The 25,355-nt window shown below is 41.1% G+C and overlaps 1 protein-coding gene across 4 annotated transcripts in view; it reads left to right on the top strand.

Moving 5' to 3' along the window:
* MOBP (myelin associated oligodendrocyte basic protein) overlaps positions 1–25,355 on the top strand; it is a 51,366-nt gene that overhangs the window by 13,615 nt on the left and 12,396 nt on the right. Inside the window, exons 3-5 of one of the 4 annotated variants that reach the window (XM_073010323.1) lie at positions 17,355–17,420; positions 19,974–20,183; positions 20,442–20,791. In XM_073010323.1, the coding sequence (XP_072866424.1) occupies positions 19,978–20,183; positions 20,442–20,757 (522 nt within the window). In that variant the 5' untranslated portion in view covers positions 17,355–17,420; positions 19,974–19,977 and the 3' untranslated portion in view covers positions 20,758–20,791. The remainder of the gene's footprint in view (positions 1–17,354; positions 17,421–19,973; positions 20,184–20,441; positions 20,792–25,355) is intronic. The other 3 variants (XM_073010324.1, XM_073010322.1, XM_073010325.1) reach the window with 3 other exon arrangements.

The following is a 25,355-nucleotide window of genomic DNA, read 5'->3' as shown; positions in this document are numbered from 1 at the left end:
TCCTCTCTACATCCCATTAGCACTTATGCATGCTCCAATTTATCTCATTACTACAAATAACTCAACAAACCAGCCAAACATCTCCCTCTGTCCCCACAAAGGACCCTTTGCAAACCACATGCTTCTCTGGCTACTACCAGTCTCTCCCACTGTTCTCAAATTTCTGGGCTGGGTTGCCCATAGTTTCTCTTTCTGTCTTTAGTCACTATTCCCTCCATAAACCCTCAAATTCAACTTCTGTTTCAACAACTCCATGGAATCAACTCTTGCTAAAGTCACCAATTATTTTCATACTACTTAATCAGATGTACTCTTGTAGTCCTCATGTCATGCCACCTTTCAGAATCATTCTACAAAGTCGACCATTCCTTCTATTGAAATACTTTTTCCCTTTGATTCCCATGATGTCACATGCTCCTAGTTTCTCTTCTACCTCTCTCATTCAGTCACCAAGTCAATCCCATCCACTCTCATGGCTTCAATTGCTACCTATACTCCAACAACTTTCAAATTCTATCTCTAGCTAACTTCTCCTCTGAAATATTCACATGACATCTTCATCTAGAAACCTTCAAACACCTCTACTTGAATGCATTAAAAGTGAACTCACGCTTCTGTTTTTTCCCCAAACCTTTTTCTCCAGTAGATACTTCCAACACCTATCTAATTGCTCAAATGACATACCTTGGATATACCCTTGATTCCTTCTCATTACCACTTCTTATGTGCAACGAATTACCAAGTCTTGTTAATTCTACTCTTGGAATATTTTGTCACCACCATCATTACTCACATGGCCTTCTGGACTGGGCTTTGCCCACAAAAACTATTTTCCTCAAAGCTATGGAAGTGAGCTTACAAAAATGCACCTCTGATTATGACATATTTCTACTTTAATATCCTTCAGTATATTAAGGATTTCCCTCCCTTCTAGTATTTTTTGACTTACAAAGTGTATCAGTTCACAACTCAGCCTCTGATTTCCTCTCTAGCCCATCCTGCTCCATTCTCCTTCTTACATACGTTGTTGTAGTCGCACTGGTCTTGTTCTAAGTCCTCAAATGTACCTCCCCAACCCCAACTCAGAGCCTTCTGTCCCAAACACTCTAGGCTTACTCCTCTCTCTCCTGCAATAACATTGACTCACTCTTCAGCTCCTACCCTCCAAGAAGCCTTCCCTGACCTCTTATCCTAGTTAAGATCCTCATCTACATAGACTCATTGCCAACTGTACTTTTCCTTCAAGGCACTAGTCACAAATCTAATTAAACAACTACTTCTGAAGATGGTACTTGTTTAACGTGTGTCCTCCTTGCTAGAATGTGCACTCCTGAGGTCAGGGTCTTTGTTCATTGTCATATTGTCAGGGGCTAACTTTATGTTTGGCTCATCATATGTGCTCAGTGACTGCTTTTTTGAATGAATGAATGATTTTAATATAACATGGTAAGTATAAAGATGGAGGCATAGAGATTGCAAAATGGAACAGAGATAAGTGGCATTTCATTCAGCCGAGGAAGTCTACCAGTGTAATTGCTATTGTGCGACTCAAATGATGATCTTGAACACCAAATTTGGGAATAGGATGGTCAACAACCTAGTGCTTATTTCAGCTTGTGTCTCCAGCTTGGCCTCTTCTTTGTCTCTCAAAGAATGGAACCCCTGGAAAACCCAAGGCAGCTTAGTAGCTATCACCATTTACTAGTTGTAGGCGGAGCAATAATTTAACCCATCAGATAATCTGAGTTCTCTTCTTAAGTCCCCTGCTATGACCATAGATCATTTAGGTTTTTCTATAAAGCAATACAATTTGGGAGATTGGTTGTCTTCCCCATCATTCAGGAAAGAATTATAAGAGGATTTGTTTTACCTGCATATGTATACATTCAAAATCCTATCATTTTCATAGGAGAAACAAACCATCCTTATTTCCTTATTTCTTACACCACAAACACTGGATTAAGAAAGGCAAATAATTGTAAAACCTAGTACACTTTGAAATTAGGATGCTTTCTATGGAGAGACAATTTTATGCCAAAACCTTAATTTTTAAACTACCCTTGCTGGGAACCTGACAAAAGCAGCCCGAGTCCTACATCACATCCCAGGGGACAGAAGCACCTGGGGATTTTTAAGACACTTTCAATCCAATCAGTTTCAACGTTCATTCATTGAGTGGATGGTGAAACAGAACGCTGAGAATTCAGACAGAAACTCTGTTCTCAAAGAGCTCATGCTGAGGTTGCAGACATATAGCCACATTATTATAACATAATCCACAAATAGAAGTATATACAAGTTATAAAGATAGCCCAGAGAGGGACAGATCTTTTTGGGGGATCAAATCCTGATGAGGTAAGACCTCAGCTGGGTTGTTAAGGATGAAAAGGTATTTACCACACAAACATGATGGGGAAAAGGCATTCCAGGGAAAGGTCCATCTTCTGATCACAGGATAATGCTTCTGGCCTGTACCAGCAAGAAATGGTGTGGGAGGTGAAGGACAGAGACCAAGCCATGAGGGGTCTATGTGCCATATTAACTGAGAAAAAAGGACTTGGTTCTGTAACTAAGGGGATCCTTAAAGTTTTTGAGTAGGGACAGATATAATCAAATTTCACATCATCTCTGTGGCAATGTGGTAGATAGATAAGGGAAAAGTGAGTCTAGAGTCAGGGCTGGCCAGCAGATAAACGGAGAGACCAGCTGGGACTGCCTGTCCCCTCAGCCTGTGGAATATTCATCCACATACAATTTCAGGCTAAATTTGAGTGTTCATAAGCTAAAACCATGTATTGTATAATTTTAGATACAAGAAACTGAAGGGTATCATGTTATTTACGTAACATTCAGAAAACTACTGCACTTCTTGAATGTTTATCTGGCCCCACTATAATAAGTGAAGGTTTTACTCCTGAAATGTTGCTAAATAAATTATCTGTATGCTAAAGATAACAACCTTAGGTCACACCTTTTCCTTTCCCTTAGAATAGCTGGAAGCATGTAGAGTTTGTTCATCAGAAGGGACTTTTGCACAACTTTATGAGATAGTTGCAGGTGGGCAGTGTGGTTCTTGGACCACATTAGTTGGTCCTTGTTGCCTAAAACAAAGCAAAACAATGAGGGCATTTAACATGGCTTTGTTTTGTGTCCCCACATGGGCCTTCAAAATAATTAGGACTCTCTTATGTTTTCATTTTTTCATAGTCTTAGCAGGTCCCCACATCAGTATTAGATTTTGACATCTTGCTGCTTTCTGTGGAAAAGCACCCAGATTCCAAATAAATATGTGTATGAAATTTTCCATTACCTGGCCCTGGTTTGTCACCAATAATCTACTGTTCAACATTGATTGTACTAATTTGTAAACATAATCGTTGTCACGGAGACAAATGGATAAACAAGGACAGACAGATAATGACATCTTTAGAGACAGCATGTAGTAGTTACAGCTAACCTTTGGGTCCTAGATTTTTGTGTTTTTGCTCCTGTGGACTGACGAACACAGAAGCCATTGTTTTTTAGTGTGTGAATCTACACTCAGAGAAAAAGGCTCAGCCTCTGGTCTGAGAGGATTAGCAAGGTTTTAGAGACTACTAAAGGTCTCTAAGGGTGAATGTGGAATGAAATTACTCTTCAGGAAACATGGATAATTTTTATCACAGCTAAGGAGTTGGGGCTGAGCAGTTTTTGGAAGGCTGTGAAAGTTTTTGAAAGGCATATGTGAAAACCTGGACCAGGAGTGGAATCTTTGGACCCCCAGTTATTATTCCAAAATAGCCCTTGTAGAAGCACCCGTGTGCACTCCTCACTTGCAGGAAGTCGTGGCTTCTTTCTGACAGCCTGGGGCTCACCGGCCTGTGGGAGTTCCTCTCACCAAGTGCGAGTCCAGTCAGTGGTGGTTGAATGGAGCCACCTCCCTCGCCAGTGCCTCTGATTGGCTGCTTCCCCCTACCCCCTACCTGACGTCATTTCCCGTTTTTGAGGACCAATCAGGATGGACACAAATGATGCTTCCTTACTATCCTTTGCCTTTCTCTGAGTACTACATAGTTAAGAATATTTGTAATATGATTGCTAGCTATAAAAGATACCTCATTTTATATTATTTCTCCATTTGTCTACTTTTCTTTTAAATTTACAGTTTGTTTTTAATGTAAACATCCTGGTTACTAAAACTTTATACGTTTATATGTTGGAATATTTTCTTCTATACCAGTACTGGTCTTTTAACTTGTAACCTCAGCTGTATAAAATAATCCTTTTAGTCTATAAAATAGTCTGTATGATTTGCTTTCCTCCTGTTCAAGTTTGCTGTGTTAGAAGGAGCATAGTGTCAGGGTTAGGTATACATTCTAGTTTACCTTGGTTGGGGTCCTGGGACTCCATTTACTAGCTCTGTGATCTTGGTTGAGTTATCTGACTTCTCTGAATCTCTCATTTGCAAAACGGGGCTATTATGAGGTTATGAGGATGAAATAAGTTAAATATGTAAAGCCCTTGAACAGTGCCTGGTTTGTATCTCATTCCACGTGTTTGCTATTGTAATTTTTTTTCTAGGGTATTTCTTCTAATTTCTTCTTGTCTTTTTTTAGGGTAGTCCATCCATTTCCTGACTATTAAATAAAATAAAATAAATAAAATTACTCCCTCTGTTGTGATCCATGCTACTATACATATGTGTAGTGTATGTGTAGGGTACAGTATGAAAGTACATACTATACTTCCAGCCACTTCCTCCGAAGGGGCTCTTCCCCGACTGTGTGTGCGGGTTCCTGTTTGTCTACGGACTCTCTTCACTTGATGTCAGGCTATTTAACTTTTACCCATCTTCTTGATTCTTGTAGAATGGTATCAATTGTTATAATCTCTGTCTTTTTGATAATTGATGAGTTTGAATGTATTTTTATATGCTTAAGGGTCATCCGTGACTTCCTCCTGTGTAAATTGCCTTTTCATATGATTTGCCCAATTTTCTTTTGGGTTGCGTTTTCTTAATGATTTGTAAGAGTTCTTTAAATATTCTGGGTAGGAATTATTTGTATATTATGTGTGTTGCGTTCTCCCAGTGTTCCTTAACTTTTGACTATGTTTATTGTGTCTTTTGATGTACAATAGCTTTTATTTGTTTTTTAACTTCTGTTTTTAGAGACAGAGTCTGGCTTTGCTGCCCAGGCTAGAGTGCCGTGTTGTGATCATAGCTCACTGCTACCGCCATCTCCCAGGCTCAAGAGATCCTTTCACCTCAGCCTTCTGAGTAGCTGGGACTACAGGCATGTGATATCATGCCAAGCTAATTAAAAAAAAAATGTAGGGATAGTCTTGCTATGCTGCCCAGGCTTGTCTCAAACTCCAGCCTGGCCTCAAATGATTCTGCCTCAGCCTCCCAAAATACTGGGATTACAAGCATGAGCTACCATGCCCAGCCAGTAGTTTTTAATTTTGATGTAATCACTTCTCCTTGCAAGTTAATTTTATCAACATTATTTGTTGAAGAATCCATCTGCCCCCTACCAATTTATAATAATATTCCTATCATATATCAAGTTCTCTTGTTAATATGGATGTGTTCCTGAGTTCTATTTTTGAATAGAACTGTTCCACTTGTCTGTTTCTGGGCAATGGCACATATTTTAATTACTATTGCTTAGTAATGTGTTTGGATATCTGGTATGAAAAGTCCTGTCATTCTTTTTAGAATTTTCTTTTTCTTTTTCTTTTCTTTTGAGACAGAGTCTTGCTCTGTCACCCAGGCTGGAGTGCAGTGGCGTGATCTCTGCTCACTGCAAGCCTGGCCTCCCGGGTTCATGCCATTCTCCTGCCTTAGCCTCCCAAGTAACTGGGACTACAGGTGCCCGCCACCACGTCCAGCTAATTTTTTGTTATTTTAGTAGAGACAAGGTTTCACCATGTTAGCCAGGATGGTCTTGATCTCCTGACCTCATGATCTGCCTGCCTTGGCCTCCCGAAGTACTGGGATTACAGGCATGAGCCACAGCGCCCGGCCCCAGAATTTTCTTAGTCCTTTGATTTTCCTTTGCCCTTCCATCAAATCAGATCATCACATACCACAAAAGACCTTTGGTGACTTTAGCAAGAAATGCATGAAGTTATGAACTCACTTTGGAAATGTTTACATCTTTATGATAAAGATTTTTTTCTATCTATGGACAATTTTTCCTTCTATTTATTCATGCATTCTTTTATACTTTCACTGAAGTTTTGAAATTTTTTGTCAAAACAATCCATATATTTTAGTCTTTCATTTATTTCTAGGTACTTCAGGATTCTTGTTGCTATTGTAAATAAAATATTTTTCAGTTATTTTTTTCCATACTCCCTCTCTCCCTGGGTGTTCTCCTATGTTCCTTTGGCTGTAAATCTCATTTTTATGTCAAACACAGTTCAATTCATTTCTGCCCTTCTCTCTTGAGATTTCTCAATCTGCATGACCAATCCTTCCCTTCTACAGACACTTGGAGGTTTCAGAAGTACCTCACACTGAACATGTCTAAGATTAAACTCTTGATTCTTTCTTCCCCATCCCTAAACCATTCCCCCACCTTAGAAAAATGATTGACTGTCTACCTAATTTCTCTTGGAGACATCCTGGATGTCTGTGCTTCCTTGCTGACATTCAGTCTGTCTGCTTGTCCTGTTCACTGTTAGGTTTCTTTTCTTGCTTATGCTGTACTCTGACCTATCCCAGACTAGTCTGTTAGGTGGCACCATCAGCACTTAGACCTTTAGAAGCATCTCAGGCTTAACCCGTGTGGAACATAGTAGGTACTCAATTAATATTTGTTGAATACATAAATGTTTAAAACTATACCCTTATCTTTTCCCCCGCAGTCTCCCCCACCTCAGTAAATTGCTTCATTGGGCATTTGCTTAAGTCATAAGTGTGACAAACATCCTTGCCTTATTCTTTACAACAAGTCACACATCCAGTTTGTCCTTATGTTCTATAAATTTTGCCTCTAAAATCAACTTCCACTGCCACTGCCCTTGTCAAAGTCTCTGCCATGTCTCACTGGTTTTCCTGTTTCCTCTCCTATATTCCTCTCCTATATCTAATCTATATTGCAAGGAGCTTGAGTGATCTTCATGGAACCTAAATATGAAGATATATCTCCTTCAGTCAAGACCTTTCAACACCTTCCTATCCTTCCCATTCCTTAGCTCACTTTCAAGGGTCTGTCTGGTCTTGATCATGCCTTGGCCCTAGCTTCAATGTTCCCCTCCCTCACTCTGTTTCAGCCACTCTGTTTTCTGGTTTCTTGGGGACATCAAGTCTCAAGGTCTGTCTCTGTAACTGTTTTCTCCCTCATGTATGGATGGCTCCCACTTAGCTTTTGGATCTCAAATTAAATTTCATTTCTTCAGAAATACTTCCTTAGCCCTCTAATCTAAATTTGTCTCATTTATATATTGTCTCCTAGCACCCAGTTCCTTCCTTTTAGAGCCCTAATCACATTTCAGTCATACATTGGATATCCTACTAATGGGATAAGAGATGAACTGTTAATGTCTTCTTCTCTGTACCCTAAGCTCTGTGAGCATAGGGACCTTCTTGGTCTTGTTCACTATGTGCACTTAAAGGTACTCAATAAATCTTCAAATGGATGACTGTTAGTATTGTATTTGGCTGCCTTTACCTTCAGTTATTTTATGTATATATTCTTTGCACATATAGACTGATATCATCTGCCTTTCCTGTCAGTGGGGTCTATTGTGATCATAAATAAATTGTCTCAGTAGCTCCTACCTACTGTTCAGGGGGTCCTTGTCAGCCTTAAAATTACCACCAAGAATTGCTCTCCAGGGTACTAATATATCTCACCTATTCAAGGCAGGATCTGGGTGTATGGTTCCCTCCCTGGCTCCTGTCCCAGCCCCTGGTGAGAGTGCTACCTCTGGAGGTGACTGAGGATAACAGAGGGAGCTGTAAGTTCCTTCGAGCTGACTACCACCTTGACGGTTAACTGGCTTCAGCTGGGATGGCTGGCCACTCCGAGTTTCTGCCATATAGTTAATGACCTAGCTTCCTGCTGCTTTCAGTTGATATTATAGAAGTATTTTCTTTTGTCAATACAACCTCTTCATAAGCACCTTTAAAAATGGATGTCTAATATTCAGTTGGTCTTCAAATGACTACAAAATATTTCTGTAATTAGCTAATTATAAGAATATTAATAATTAAATAACAATCAAATCCTTACTGCTTACATTGTATTTGCATACTTTGCAAATGTGCAAGATCTCCCCACTCATCTTCTCTTCCTTAATAAGCTAGGCTGACTTTAGGAAAGATAAAGAATAGTGAATGCTTCACTTTTTCTGTTTTGGTAATTTTGTTACCACTCCTGTTTCTGGGGAATACGCAGAAATAAAGTTTGGGATTTTCCTACTATCCTCCCCTTGTCCTCATCAGTTAGTAAAATTCCACTTACAATTTTTCGTGCATATTATTATTCTTACTGAAAATATATTTTATTTTGTTTCTCTTCACAGAATGAAAGGTTAAAAGATTTTATTGCTCTCAAGGGCATTGATATTCAAAGAGTAAATATTAAATTGTGAAATGGAGGCAAGGTTTAACAGAAACTCATTGAAGATTGATAAATATTTCAAAGTTAATTCTTCATGCTTTGAAAAAATTCAGTATTTTAAATGTTAGACACTTCATCTTGTTCTTAAAACCAGTTATGAAAATTGTAATTCCCAGTTACTTCCATCTCTTCCTTACAATTTTTTCATTTTTTTTTTTGAGACAGAGTCTCACTCTGTCACCCAGGCTGGAGTGCAGTGATGTGATCTTGGCTCACTGCAACCTTCACCTTCTGGGCTCAAGCGATTCTCATGCCTCGACCTCCCAAGTAGCTGGGATTACAGGCATACACCACCATGTTTGGCTAATTTTTGTACTTTTAGTAAATATGGGGTTTCACCACGTTGGCCAGGCTGTTCTTGAACACCTGACCTCGGGGAATTTGCCTGCCTCAGCCTTCCAAAGTGCTGGGATTACAGGTGTGAGCCACTGTGCCTGGCCTCTTCCTTACAGTGTTTTCTAATCATTTGAAGGCACATGGGGTGATGGTGTGGGTTTTGAGAAATTACAGCCATGTGCTGGAAGGAATTGAGAAAAAGGAAAAGGAAGGCTTAGGAAGAACATGACCTTATTTGCTCAAGTCTTTTCTACTTCATGAATTTATGGGGGGAATTCTTTGTCCTGTGGAGCACACTCTTAGGTCATTGAAGGGAACACTTTTCCATTCTGTTCCTTAAAGTAGGAACAAAGAAAGAGGCTTGGGATAGGTAATTTATTATGACTATCCTCACCCTTTCTCTAGTGTTAGGTATATCGCAGTGATGTCATCCTCTGGACTGTGAATGACAAATTGATGATGTCACTGAGGCCCCATCTCCCCTGTGTGAACAGAGTGGTACAGATTATAACAGACAATTAACCTCACTGGTCAATCATAAGTTGTGCTTATCTTATTTACTTATCTTCTCTGGGCCTCAGTTTCTTCATCTGTAAAATAAGGATAAATGTAATCTATCTCGTAGGATTATTGCCAGGGTTAAATCTATGAATAAATATCATGAACTTGGAAGAGTGCCTGATTCACAGTGAGCTCTCCATCAGTAGTACTATTATAAACTATTATTTACAACTTATGCTTCTCAATGGGTATGATTTAGGAAATAGCAAAATAATATATTTTTGGTTTTTGTAATCGTTACTTTCAAATTGTCTGGCAGCTCACATACCACGAATCATACCAGACAACTCAGACCACTGAGTTTCCTCGATGGTGTAAAATGCATGTCCTTTCTGCAAAGAAAACTGAGCCTCAGGTTTGGTGCCTGGAGGTGAAAAGAGGTCGAGTCTTTGCCAGAGAGAAGGAGAAAGCAGAAAGAAGAGTTTTTCTAACCCACAGAAGAGTGGGAAAGGAGAGAGAAAGCAAGCGAGAGAGAGAAAGCTAAGGAGGCAGATGTTTGTTTTCTTTTTTTTAGATGAAACCTCAAAACCGTGGTGGGGGATGTGGTATGGTGTGGTAGAATCATCCAGATATGTTTACATTTTTTTTGTGTGTATATGAGGGGCAGTGACACACTGCAACAGGAATAGTGTAGTGGGGGCACTGCAAGCCTCTAGAAAAGGTTGCTCTCATCCTCATCCAGCGTGACGATGAGTGACGGTACAGCTTTTGTTGGGAGGCTGTCTAAGCCAGTGACCCAGAATAACGCTCTTGGTTCCCCACTCATAATGTATGGGAACAAAACATTTCCTAGAATAGATGTGAAGGAGCTGAGAGGACAGCTGGACCAGAATAGGAGGCTACTGAGTCAGGAGCCTGATGACCAGTGTTTTTGGTTGGGTCAAGTGGTCAGTATGCAATGTGTGTCATTCATGCTAAAAGGTGGGTGAGACCAGATGAGGCACCCCATGGCAAGGCCCAGCAGAGGACACCACCCAGACTAGTCACCCCTTCCCTCATTGTCATGAAGATACTCAGCTTTTTCATACTCTTATCTACCTTGAGAAAGAAGAGAAGGAGGTGAGAAATAGTTGTGTTAGGGAACTTAACTATAACTACAAAGTAGGAAGGGATGGTTTCAGCTAGAAGTGACCAAGCCACTATAAACTTAGAGTTTTGTTTGCTCTCTCCTTTCCACTTTCTTTCTCAGCCAATATTCATCATGGGTTGGGCTTGTAATATCACATCAATTCCACAATTACAGATAAATAAAAAAAAGTTGTGGTTTTTTTTTTTGTAAAATCAATCTCGATTTGAATAAATTTGAAATTTCTTGCTTTCTTTATTAACCTGAAATTTCTTTCTTAAGTGTATATTAAATATCTGATTCCTTAATTCATATAATAGATCTGGAGACTGATCATTATTTTCCTTTGGAGTTTTGATATCTGAAGCCAGTGTGTTATTCTCACATAGGGTTCAGGTCCTGGGTGCATAGTCAAGGTCAAAGCTTGTCTCCTGTTCTTCCCATGTTGAGTTCTTTATACCAAGAGAAGAACAGACCCTTGCTCATGGTTGTGAGGGAGCTTAGTGAAATAATTGAAGACTATTCTGCTTTCAAAATATTGACCTGCATCTACCCTTCATTCTGCAAACTCTGTACCCATTTACATGTCTGACTTCCTGTGATGCCATGCAGATATGAAGGGGCATGTGGGCTGCAGCATGTCAGCTTACCACTTGCATTTTGTTTCCTTTCCAGAGGACTGCCCAGAACTAAGGGTCACCTGCAACTTTCATGACATGATTATGCCACATCCCAATTGCTTTTTTCAGAAAAGATGATAAAAAGAAAGGAGGAAGGATGGGAAGAAGGGCAAAAAATCCACTTTATACTCACGGTTTTAATTTCTTCCTGCAGCCTTTTTAGGGAATGGCAAAGCTGTGTTTATACATACTATGATGCTGGCGGTTACATAGAGCTTAATGCCACTGTTAGGACGTGTAATGAAATGTGTATGTAATGATTAAAGTTAGCTAATTAATTTGCATGAATTAGAAAAAGATACAGTGTGTTCACAAACTCTTTCTTTTTCCCATAAAGAGCCCAGTTTTAGAACTTTCAAGGTTAGTTAGAAAGGTCCCTTCCTCTGTTGAACAGACATTTTTGCCTGAACCAGAGCAGAGTCCCCAATGGAACATGGGACTGCTAGAGAGCATCTGGGGACAGGAAATAAGTGGCTAAGGGCTCTGCAGCTGTTGTGAAAGACACCCTTTGTTCATTCTCTCATTTTTAATCAAACATCTTCTGAATGAGGCATTGAACAGGATTAAGGACAAAAAATTTAAGGAGACAGTGAAACAGTAAGGGTAGCACTAGAGTTTCTAGATGCTTTCCTAGAATTATTCACAGAACACAAAGGAAGGAGGTATGATCGTTACTCTTTGGGGGAAGGGACAGATCTGGAAAGGCTCTCAGGGAGTATCTTGACTTTGAGTTGAATCTCAACGCAATGGAGGCATTTGTTGTGCAACTGTTAAGTGGTAAAAGACAGGGGAAGGAACCCTATGGGACAAGTTCCAAAGGCTTGAAATAATCCTGTCTCTTGGGGGCTAGGAATGATTGGGTTGGGCTGGATGCACTTACCAGAGGAGGGTTCCTTCTTGAATAAAAAGCCTTATTATTGAAGAAAGGTCATCTTCCCTTAGACTTTTTGCCTACTTTTCATTGACTAAAATGTGGTCACATGGGGGAATTGTATAGATTAAACAAGGCATGTAGCACTGCCAAACAAAATCAAGTTTCATTACTGAGTAAGGGGAGAGTGGATATTAGGCAGTCTACTAGTCATATTAACCATTACGAGTTTGCTATTTTAAAATTATTATTGTATGATGTTGGGGATTTCACTTTTAATTTCTTCTTTCTTTTAATTTCACTTTTAAATTCTTCCTCAATTTTCTCATCTGTAAAATGGGGATAGTAGGAACTACCTGGAGGGTTGTTTTGGGGAATTACAAATGTTAGATATAAAGCATATGGAACATACTAGGTGCTCAATAAATGGTGCAGAGGTTTTTATTCTCCTTTCTTTGGGTCCTTCCCTTCACTTTCTTCTCCTTCTTTGAATACTTGCTTCACTTTTCTCTCCTCTTTACTTTTAGGTTATATGGAAACCTGGAGAAGATTATATTTTACAGTTTCAAATTTGTTTTTTTTTTCTTCATCCTACCAGAGTTCATAATTACCTTTGCTTGCAATTAGGTGGTATCTTTTGTGAAAATGTCACGCAGTGTTTATGATTTGTTTTTAACCACTAAAGTAAATAAATATGTGATTAATGCTTAAGTATCATCAGAGATACACAGTGAGATAAATAGAGTGTGTCTAAAAAATTCAGCAGGATTAGGTCATTTAAATGAATTCTCATCAGCAAAAGGGAAATATAATTTATTAAGTAAGTTATTTACATTAGTTACAGTGCTAGGTTCACTTTTTTATTTACTTTATTTCATTTCATATTTTCAAAACCCCTCTGAGTTAAGTGTTATTATTATAGGAAACTGAGTGTAACCAATTAGGAATGTATTTGGTTACGTGTAACAGAAATAATAGTGGTTTACACAAGTTGGAAGTTTGTTTGTTTCTCATGTAAAAGGTGTTCAGAGTTCAAGAGTCCAGGCCAGAAACAGCAAACTCCACAGTCCTCCAGGATTCAGGCTCCTCTCGTATTTTTGCTCCACCACCTCACAGGAAGTGGCTTCACCTGTGAGGTTGAGCTGTGGTCCAAGATGGCTGCTGCACCCAGGAGTAAACTGCTAGACTACAGTTTGTGCACATTTTTATCCTCACTAGACAATCCCAGATTGTTTCCAGAAATGCACAGTCTTTGCAAGCACACGTAGAACAAGGTCATAAAGCAAATATGAACAACTGTTGGAGTCATTGTCATAGCGACTGCTTTCTCTAACTGCCTTAGAATTAGGAGCCAATGTAACAAAAATAGCTCCATACATTTGGAAATTTTACAATAGATTTTGTAATAACTGATGAATTGAAGAACTCATCCATAATTAAAATGAAGATTAAAAATTATTTTAATATTTCTGGTATGCAGCTAAAGTTGTACAATGGAAAAGGTTATAGCCATAAATGTACATATATGAAGCATTTGACTCAATAAGGAAAAAAATAACAACACAAATATAAAGAAAATGGAAGAAAATAAATTATAGGCCAGGTGCAGTGGTTCACGCCTGTAATCCCAGTACTTTGGGAGGTGGGAGGATCACTTGAGCCCAGGGAGATCCCGTCTCTACAGCAAAAAAAAAAAAAAAAAAAAATTAGCTGGGTGTAGTGGCATGCACCTGTAGTCCCAGCTACTCAAGAGGCTGAGGCAGGAGGATTGCTTGAGTCCAGGTGGTTGAGGCTGCAGTGAGCTGTGATTGCACCACTACACTCTAGAATGGGCTACAGAGTGAGACCTTGTCTCAAAAAAAAAAAAAAAAAAAAAAAAAAGAAAAGAAAAAAAGAAGTGCATACAGAAATGAATAAATTGGGGGAAAAAAGAACAAAGAAGAAAACCACTTCCTTACTTTTGAAAAAAAAATGAAGTAGATAACTTCTGACAAAAGTACTCAAACAAAATGAGAGAAGATATAAATATAGACTATAAACTATAGAGAAAATTATATTAACAGATTTATTACAAATTTAAAAAACCGTAAGAGAGCACTACAGATAACATAAACTTGAAAAGTGAGTGATTTTTTCAATAATATAAATTTGAACAATATGTAAGGTGTGGTCCTACTTTTTATTAACTGTATATTTACATGTAAATATTCTCAAAGAAAAAAAGTTAACATATTTTACAAGTGACTCACCATGGGGTAAGAATTTACGAATTTGTATTATTTTCTTTTTCTTTTTTTTGAGACAAAGTCTCGCTGTGTTGCCCAGGCTGGAGTGCAGTGGCATGATGTCGGCTCACTGCAAACTCTGCCTCCTGGGTTCAATTGATTCTCCTGCCTCAGCCTCCTGAGTAGCTGGGATTACAGGCACCTGCCACCATGCCTGGCTACATTTTTTTTTTTATCTTTTTTTGAGATGGAGTTTCACTCTTGTTGCTCGGGCTGGAGTGCAATGGTGCAATCTTGGCTCACTATAATCTCTGCCTCCTGGGTTCAAGCAATTCTGCTGCCCCAGCTTCTCAAGTAGCTGGGATTACAAGCATGCACCACCATGCCCAGCTCATTTTGTATTTTTAGTAGAGACGGAGTTTCTCCATGTTGATCATGCTGGTCTCGAACTCCTGACCTCGGGTGATTCGCCCGCCTTAGTCTCCCGAAGTGTTGGGATTACAGGCGTCAGCCACCGCACCTGCCCTGGCTAATTTATATATTTTTAGTAGAGACAGGGTTTCACCATGTTGACCAGGCAGGTCTCAAACTCCTAACCTCAAGTAATCTGTCTGCCTTGGCCTCCCAAAGTACTGGGATTACAGACATGAGCCACCACACTGGGCGTATTATTTTCATCCATCTGAGTTTTCTAACTTTCAGCAGTGAATATAGATTTTTTAATCCACTAATGGACTGGAGGGGAGGAGCTGCAGAAGTACCTGTGGGTCACACTTCCCTCACGGCCCATCCCAAGCTTACTGCTAGTCCTGGACAGGGACCCTTCTGGCTCTGGCAGAGAAGTCCTGATTTCTATTGTGAAGCCTCCAAACTCCATTCTCTATCTTTCTCTTCTGGAGTGATTTGTTTCCCCAGTTTTCAGTCTTTCTCACCCTAGGACATAGACCCATGGATCTTTGAGCCTTATCCCACCCCTGGGTCCATCTCTAGTTCCCCGAAGTCTAGTCTGGGCCCAGCACCTGGAATCCTATTCCTTGGGAGGAGGGTTGAGTCTATAGGAAGCACAAAACAGTGTTGGACCTGGCTAAAGTCCTCAGGATGTTGGAGTTACACAGATGTGGATTCAAATCCCTTGTTGCCTCTTACTGGCTTATGGATTTAGTCGTGTTCCTTAGACTTTCCATCTTTAGTTCGTTAATAACGCCACATTATAAAATGAGATAAAGTATGCAAAACAACCATACACAATGGTGCTCAGTAAATTGTTACTTCTTCGCTCTTAGTTATTTGCTTTATTAAAGGAAAAACTTTAATAAAACAAATTCAATTTAACAGAGTTTAATTCAGCAAAGAACAATTCACAGATCAGACTGTCCCCAGAACCAGATTAGGTTCAGAGGGACTCCAGGGCCGCCACACAGTCAGAAAACATCGATGGACAGAAAAAGGAAAGTGACAAATAGAAACCGAATGTGAGGTACAGAAACAGCTGGACTGGTTACAGCTGCAATTTGCCTTATTTGAACACAGTTGACTGTCTGTGATTGACCAAAACTCTGGAATTGGTATAAGACGCAGTTACAATGTACACATCCAGTTAGGTTACAGTTTACTATGTACAAATAAACCGTTAGGCGGAACTTAAAATATGTAAGGATGTGGCTTTAGGCTAAACTTAATTTAACAGCCTGTATTTCCAAGGAATTTACTAGCAATCCTGGTGTGTTAGGAAACGATGACTCTCATTTAGCAAGTGGGGCTTAACGTTTTTAAATTGGAGGGTGGCGTGGGGCCAACAGTTGAGGAGTCAGTATATAGAACCACTTAACCAGGTACCCCAACTAAGTGCTGTATTTCTGCCACCGGGGAAAACAGGAGGCCAGTTTTCATTGTTGTTGTTGTTGTTGTTGTTTTGGAGATGGAGTCTTGCTCTATCGCCCAGGCTGGAGCGCAGTGGCGCGACCTCAGCTCACTGCAATTTCTGCCTCCTGGGTTCAAGTGATTCTCCTGCCTCAGTTGCCCAAGTAGCTGGGATTACAGGCACGTGCTACCACACTTAGCTAAATTTTGTATTTTTAGTAGAGACCGGGTTTCACCATGTTGGCCAGGATGGTCTCAATCTGCTGACCTCGTGATCCGCCCACCAGTCTTTTCAAAAATATAAACATTTTACTAAAGGAGGGAGAAAATATTATTTTGAAAGTTGGATGCATTTTCAGGTGGTTGTGCTGGGAATGGTGAGGTTCTTCCAGGGAAGGGAATTACTTTTTCCTTCAGGACCATGCATTGATGGATAACTGGAGGTGATGCTGTCCCGTGCCGGACATGGTCAGGGGAGACAGGGAGTGAGGGAAGTTGTCACAGAGTAAGAAACAATTTTCCCTTGAAGTGCTGGGGAGAAGAAATGACTGGGCGGGAGTGCAAATGGGCATACAGTGACCCAGGCATTACATCAGCTGGAGCACTGAGTGGGATTTGAGAATTCAATTAGGGAAGGAATTCAGAGTCACAGTGGACTTCAAATCTCCTCATCCCATATTTCTTAAACAGTTGGGATAAGAGCTAGATTTTCTGTTGTTTGTGATGGGTGCCTGAGCCATTTGGAAAAGGTGACCCTAGAAAGCCGGAGGAATTGGGAATGTCTGAGTTGCCTGTGAAGAGTTGAGTAACAATGTCTATGTGCTGGGAACCTAAAGAAATTACTCCTGAAGGTTAGTCCTAAAGTGTTTCATTTCATTATTTCTCATGGAAGGAGAAACTCTAGATGAACTTAGCGACCTATGTAGGACTTGGGGAAGGGCTTGGCAGACGTTTAGGGTCTTTGCAATGAATCTGACCCTATAAGTCAGCTGCAGCTTCTCATTGGTCTATACATACCTGTCTGGATAAAGGGCTCCTTTGAATATATCTGATCATCTCCGTTTGAAAATTCAGCAATTTCTCTCCTAGGAGACTGCTACTCATCCTACCTTTCTGAATATCCATTACTCCTTCTTCCCACAGCTTGAAGGCAGGTCCACTCCTCCTCCTGGAAGCCTTCCCTTGACTGATTCCTCGCTGAGTTCACAGGTATCTCATCCATGCCCAAGTTTTGCCCCCTTCCATGAGGTGAAGGGCTCTCAAGATGAGAGCTTTAGGTCCTGAGTTTGGAATGCCCGTTTCTTTGTGGATGCCCTTGGCTCTTTAAACTCATGGTATCTCAGACCAATGAGATAATCTCCCTCCTTCTCATCTACTTAGACCTCTGATTAGCTGATGGCATGACTGTGTTCCTGGTCACATAGGTTAGACATTTCACCTGCTTCACTGCCTGTGTCCTAGCTCTATTACGTCTTCCAATTCTGCAGTGTAGATAGGATGAGGGCTTTCAGGGGTAATGCAATTCACTGTGTATCTGCTTAGGTATCAGTCATTCCCAAGCCTTCATTTTGGCCAGATGAAATGCCTCTGCCCATGAAGTTTCACCTTGTTCTCTAGCCCAACATATTGCCCTCTCTTCTGTGGACTTTTCATGCCATTGCGCCAGCACATTCTCATGTTCCAGAGCATGCTGGCCTTGTATCACACTTACTGATGTCTGTGGACATTCCTCTACCTACAATGTGAGCTCATTGTGAACAAGATGTTTATCTGATCTACCCACTTCCTCATCTCAGTGACTTGTACTTATTTGGTCTCAGTAAATGAGGTTTTTCTGGCCATTAGCACATTATGTGCGTTCTAATCACTTAAACTTGCCTGTATCTCCCACTGGTGGATAAGTTTCTTGAGGACTGGACTAAGCATGATTTAGCTTTGTGTCCAGTATGTGAACTGAGCACTGTGCCAGACAAAACCAAAGTGTATAATAAATGTTAAATTAAATGGGTGAAGTTATCTTCATTTATCATTTAGTATTTATTATACCTTAAATAACTCCAACATTAAAAGTTTAGGGTTAAAAAAAGAAAGGTTTGGCAAAAGCAGATGAGCCTATAAGGGAAATGGACAAGGAGAGACTAGAGATAGAGGAGGAGATCTAAGAGAATGTGGTGTCACAGGAAAGGAAAGAGTTTAGATGGGGACCAAATATGAAGACAACTGGTTTAGCACCATGGAGGTCTCTGGGGAGCTATGTAGAGTCATTTTTCCTTGGGAGGAAAGGACCAGGAGCCACAGTGGGTACACTGATGAGTGAGTGAGGGGGAGATGCAAAGATGGAGGGGAAAAGTATTAATAACTGTTCAAGAACTTTGCCTATACAAAAGAGGAGGGTAATAGGGAAGCAAAAAGACATGGGAGCAGGATCCAGAGAGGATTTTCATTTCAAATGGGGCATATGAGTATGTTAAAAGCTGATGGAGTGGGGAAAACTTTCTGGGAAAAATATAAAACCTTTGATAAGATCTAAGATACTTAATTACATAAAACTAATTATTTTTGCGTGATAAAATCAAGTGAGATATTGGGAAAGAATATTTTTAACATCCATAACAGATGTGACACACAATTTGGATGATCACAGAGATGCAAAAGTGATGTATTTGTAACTGCGTTCTACCTGCTTCTCAGCTGTCATTTCTATTTGTAGCAGAAGACAACCACACCAACAGACAAAAAAATTAATATATCCCCTCAATGTTATTTAGTTCTTTTTCTGTACTCATCCTTAAAAACCCAGATTATAGGTTCTGTCTTCCAGGAATCCATCCTTTTCCCATGATTTCCTTTACCTTTGTACACAATTGTATTGGTCACCATAACACTGTTTTGTAATTACATACGGCACATCTGCGTCTCCAACCTGACTCTGAGTTCGTGGAGAGCAGAGACATTCTCAGTATCCGGTTTATGCCCATTAACCATGTTGATTCTTGTTATTTGATAGTCACGTAAGTCCCCTGTGGACTTTGGTGTTTTGTAGTGTTAGGTAGGACTATTTCTGCATTTGTCACATTCCTAAAAGGAATGTTTTCAGTCCCCAGCAAGTTCCCCTGTTGCCCCTTCTGAGTCAGAACCCACCTTCTCCAAATATAACTATGCTCTGATTTCTAGCACCATCGATTAGTTTTGCCCGTTCTTGAACCTCATATAAAATCAATCATACAGCTTGTTTTCTTGTGTCTGACTTCCTTTGCTCAACATTAAGTCTGTGAGATCAAAATGTGTTGATGTATGTCAGCAGGTCAGCAGTTTGTTCTTTTTCCTTGTTGTGTACTATTTTATTGCATGAATGATGGTTTTAATAATAAATAATAATAAACTTTTTTGTGTGTTTTTTTGCTTTTTAGAGAAAAGTCTTTTCCTAACTCTAGAATATTATTTAGTCAAGAATATGTTTGGTTTTAAATGTTTTCCTATGTTACATGAGTCTCTAAAACATAAGGAAAACAAGAGCCCATGTTTCTTTCTCTCCTTGAAAACAGGATTTTTAAAAACACACAAATGAAAATTAATGAACTCTTAGTAGAGTTCCTTTCCACGGAGTTGGGGGAAAGTTGCTCTTCCAGGGGTTTGCTCTGTAGGACCACCCTGAATGTTACCTTGGACTATGGGAGTAGCAGGGGGCTTCCTGAGTAGAGGGCTCCCTTGCCTGATGTGCTTTTGTGTCTCTTTCTGCCTCCTTGCATCGGCGATTTCCAGTGAGATGAGTCAGAAAACGGCCAAGGAGGGTCCCAGACTCTCCAAAAACCAGAAGTACTCCGAGCACTTCAGCATACACTGCTGCCCGCCGTTCACCTTCCTCAATTCCAAGAAGGAGATAGTGGATCGGAAATACAGCATCTGTAAGAGCGGCTGCTTCTACCAGAAGAAAGAGGAGGACTGGATCTGCTGCGCCTGCCAAAAGACCAGGTGAGCGGTCGCCCAGCCCCGCGGCACGGCTGGGCACAGCGCGTGGTCTCGGCTCCGGGCACGCCCCTCCCGCTCCGCACCCCACTCTTCCCCCCAGTCGGCTCCGGGTTAGGCTCCGACACCGGAAGGCACTCCAGGGAGACTGGAAGGTGGGTGGGGGAGCAGGGCCTTCCTACCTGTTTCCAGCTCCTGCCAGCGTCGCTTAAGCAGCAGAGGAGAGCCCTGGCTCCCGCCTCCAGCTTCTTTTGGCCCTCTCAGAACCAGCCGCCGTGCCACGTCCCCTCAGAAGCCCAAGAAACAGCCAGCTGCGCCCCCTGCGGTGGTCAGAGAGCCAGCCAAGCCACGGTCCCCTCCGAGGTCTGAGCGTCAGCCACGGTCCCCTCCGAGGTCTGAGCGTCAGCCACGGTCCCCTCCGAGGTCTGAGCGTCAGCCACGCCCCCGCCCAGAGGTCCGACCACTGCCAGCCAAGCAGCGTCCCCCTCAGAAGTCCAAGCAACAGCAGCGCAGCAGCCCCCTCAGAGGGCCAGGCGCCAGTCGTGGGGGGTCCCCCGTCAAAGCTTCTAGGTTCTGGTAACACCATCTCTTCCCTTTTGTTCCCCAGCCCTAAGGTTAGTAGCTGCTTCCTGTGTTTACTAACACCGGGCTGTCTCCACGGCCCTTTTCAGCCTTATTACCCAACCTGTGTAATCAACTCCCTCCATTAAACCCCCTCTGGTTGAAATACCTAGTGTGGCTTCTGGTTTCCTCCTAGATGCTATTGGTGCATACTTTGGGTGGCTGTGGCCATTGCTTCCTTTGTTTAATAGGACTGGAAGTTGTTAATCTATCAATTGAGATTATAGACCATGGTAACAGATTGAATAAATGAGTTCCTGAATGCCTGTGCCTCAGGGAGATAAGGAATGGTGACTCTAATCAATATCCTTATATGTAAAAGGAGAGGGTAATCCATTGGACCCATCCATCCTCCCAACACACTTCATCTCATGTCAATCTCAGTGGCAATACCTTTCATTCATTCACTCATTCACTTACTCAACAAATCCTATTGTATACCTGTAAAGTTCCATTTGATGTGCTGGGGGAAGGGCATATGGCAGTGAGGAAGCTGTGTTATTTGAGATTCACCAGGACCATGTAAGAGAATAGGTGTCATCGTGTAGGGATCAGTGCCATAATGTTTTCGTAATGTGCATGTACATGGGACCATGAAAACCATAAGCAGGGAGTTACTAGCTCTGCCACAGGAGTTTGGGGCTTTACAAGGGACATTAGGATAGGATGAGTAGATGGCAAAAGCAAGGTGAGTCATGTAGAGACAAAAAGAGGGCCAGGGATGAACATGTTCACCTACCCTATCTTAGTAGGCTAGGTTTTTTTCTTTCTTTCTTTCTTTCTTTTCTTTTCGTTTTGTTTCTCTTTTTTTCTTTTCTTTTCTTTTTTTTTTTTTTTTTTGGCAGTTTTAAGTTCGCAGCAAAATTAAGGGGAAGGTACAGAGATTTCCCCTAAATTCTTGCCCCAACACACACATGCCTGACCAAGTTTTAAATTTATTTTTATTTATTTATTTATTTACTGTTCTGAAGGTATATCAGCATGCCAACTTTTTAGAGCTTTTATTATTTGGAAGTGAACCTGTTTATAAGTTGGTGTTAATTGTATTCTGATACCCAGCACTTCTGTAGCATCTACTGTGTGTAGGTATCACATGATGTTTACTGATTTAGGAGGAAGAAAAGTCAATGGGGGAGAATGTTAAAGATGCCCCTAGAGAATATGGTTTTTGTGTCACCACTAAGGCCTGGGCATCTGCCTTTTTAGTAAGAATTCACCACCCCCTCCCCTCAAGGTACAGTTATGTAGACAGTACACAGACTACACAATGATCAATGCTGACCTAAACAACCCATAAATGAATAATCCAGATTATTTGTGATGTGAGGTAAAGAAATGTGGAAAGTGAAATGTACCAAAAGTGAAAGCATTAAAAAGGCACAAGATTAGGCAAGTTTAATTTGTGAAGGAAGTAACTACTCACTAAAACTTTAACAGCAAGTTGTATGACAGGTTACCTAGTCATTAACTGAGACCCTCTTAAGGAGCATGAGTAGAAGGGTCCTAGGAGAGGTAAGTATTGATATATGGAAGTAGTTAGAAAATGTATAAAACAGAGGAAATTAGTTGTATAAAAGGCATGTCACCTATGGTGGTGGCTTTGGGTGGCTGAAGTTCAATCAGGACACGGAAAGGTGTTAGAAGACAATGAAAGCAAACTTCACCATACTCACAGATTTGTCTGGACCTAACCTTGCTCAGTGTATTCACCTAAATTCAGGAGGTATCCTAGTGCTGGCGTGCTTTGACTCCCTCAGTTAACTAATCTCTGGGTATCAGAGAAGGTGCCTCCACAGGCTGTTATTACCTTCTTAGCCATTGTCCCTTACCTGGGAACAGAGGATCTGAAAGGCTTCATTCATAATGTCCCATGACTTCACTTGTACACTATCGGAGTCCTACCTGAGATATTCATTTTTCCTTCTTAGATTCCCAAAGGTCTTCAGGTAATACATTGGAGCCACTTCTTCGTCATGTTGTCTATTCCTTTTATTGATACTGATTGACTATTTTGAATCGAAGGAGTGGGAGGCAGGTTGATAGGAAATATTTGCTCTTAAGCAAAGCTACTAACTTGCACATGAAGAAAGGATAAAAAAGATTTTCTGAAGCCAACTTGCTTTCTGAAACAGTGCTATTTCTGAAGTATTGCTTGTAGAGGTTAAATAATTTTGGCAAAGGCCTAATTGGGTTTTTAATAACTCCTTTGGATAGGTCTTCTCAAAAACCAGAGAATGATGTAATATTAGAAACCGATTGTATGGTTGCCGCATCCTGATTAAACATGGTAGCATTCTTAATATTTGATAGGAGGTAACAGTGGTGTCTCCCTCTTAGTTTATTCTGTCCTCTCAGTTCTGAGATTTTAGGAATTCACAAGGTTGTCCTTGCCTTTGGGTTTAACAGGTATGTCCTGGGCCTCTTTTGGTTTTAGTATTCTGCTTTTGGGAGCTGGGGATCTGTGGTTCTTTGAAAACCACCATGGCTGTGGGTGGTTAATTTGGAGTCAATCAGTCACATATATTCAGAAGTGCTGTGTGTGCCTTTGACTCATTTTTTTCTGCACAACATGTTTTATATTATTAAATTGAGCCCTGCACACAAGCAGCCTGGCAGACTGTGATTTTCCAGGAAACAGCAGAGCTAGAGAAAAGGTCTGAGCTCTTTGCTTTCTGTTCAGGCTCTTGTTCTACCTGTGTCTCAGGTTGCATTACTGCTTTTATTAGTTTGGGTGACTGAACTCTTGAATTTTGCCCTACCTGTGGCACACCGTCTTTCCTATCTGGGAGCAGGCCTTTATACATCCTGGTGGTCCCTACAGCACAATGCTTATGCAGAGCAGATGCTTTTGCAGAGGCCTAGATTAGCCAGAGAGGCTTCCAGTCCTGGGAGCTGTGTGTTGTTTTGGAGTGTGATAGCCTCTGTCTGGTCACAGGTCCTTACCTGGTCCAGACCACATGGTTAACTATGCCTTCTCTGATAGCCTTAACCCAATTGTCTCTCATTCTCCTTCAACACTCATTTTATAAATCCCTGATTCTAGATTAAGCTCACCACCTGCCTGCAATGGTTTTCCAGCTGCTGAGGATGGTCATGTGTGCATAGAGCTGCTGAGCACAGTTTGGGAAAAGCTTTATAGCCTGGTGGGTTGGTGCCACCAAAAATGGATGAACCCCAGCTACTCCCCAGACTGTCTCGGCTCCACCAGCCCCTGCACATTCATCAGAATATACATCTGTCTTTAAATCCTTCCCCTCAGCCTCAGAGGATGAAGCATTTATTCGCTGATGAGGCCAGTCCCCCACCCCTCCCTGTGATCTTTCAACCTCTTATCTCCTTTGGGGTCTTGCTGTACAACTTAGCAACCCTCCTAACCACTTCAGCCTTTGTATCTTGTCTCTTTTTCCTTAGCATTTTGGCATGTTTTGCTCTCTCATATTGACTGCGTGTTCATGTCTGGCCCTATCCTCTTTTCTCTCTACCTTAGACAAATTTTAAAAAGAATAGTGTAAACTCATCATCTTTACTTCCTCAAATCCCATTTGCTCTTCAATTCATTGTGTTCTAATTTCTTCCCTTAGCACCCCCTGCCCCTGGAATTCCTCTTGTGCAGATTCCTCCAGAAGTAACAATGCAAGGGCAAGAAGTTTATTTGGGAGGTGAAGGGGACACTGGAGAAATGTGGGAAGCAAGACAAGGGAGGGAAAGAGCCAATTTAAAAAAAAAACATTACCTAACCAATTCTCACCATGGGTTCCTGGAGCTTAGTCCTGCCGAGGACCCCTGGGGAACAGTGTAGACATGTGTGTCAGTTATCTCACCAGAGGGCTGGAGGAACTGGGATATTTATACACCAGTTCTTGTCAGTCGTTCGTTAGTCAATGCTGCTTCAAGGGTGGGGGCATTCATTCTTTGACACATCTAGCTTGTTAAGGAGATGGCAAAGTGGGCTGCAGCAGCAAGATACAAACCCTCAGGAAAAGAAAGGCAAGTGCTGGCACCTGGATGTGGGGCTGAGCACAAGAGTGGTGAGGGCAAGGGGTTATGGCCAAGGCACCAGTAGTGTTTGCTCTAATGGTTACCTGTGGCCTTCATGCTGCTTTTCCTAATGAATGCTGAACCCAGTCTGTATATCAATGGTGCTTTCTGTTGGATTTGTTGGGCTGTTCTCTCATTCAGTCTTTAAACTCTCTGTTCTCTTGGTTTCTTTTACTCTCTTCCTCCTTTTCTCTGCAGGAACTTTCCTTCTCCATCTTCTCGTGAGTGCTTACTCTTCTGCCAATTGCTTAACCTTGAGGTGCCCTAGGGTTCCATACTGAGCTCTCTGCTTATATGATTTTGCCTTCTCTTGTGGTTTTAATTATGACTCTCATGCTGATAACTTCTAAACCTTAATTCATCCTTGACATTAATATATGAGCCTATTCACTCAGCAGATCAATTTGATATTGGAAAATCTAATCTGTCTACGCTTGATTTCTTTCCTACAAAGCTTGTTCTTCTTTTTGTTTGCTATCTCAGCAAATAACACAGCTGTCCAACTAACCCCCCAAGTTG

Source organism: Chlorocebus sabaeus, chromosome 22 (assembly GCF_047675955.1).
Source record: "Chlorocebus sabaeus isolate Y175 chromosome 22, mChlSab1.0.hap1, whole genome shotgun sequence".
Taxonomy (NCBI): Eukaryota; Metazoa; Chordata; class Mammalia; order Primates; family Cercopithecidae; genus Chlorocebus; species Chlorocebus sabaeus.
Note: the sequence above shows the minus strand (reverse complement) of the source record. Positions and strands in the feature narration are given on the sequence as shown.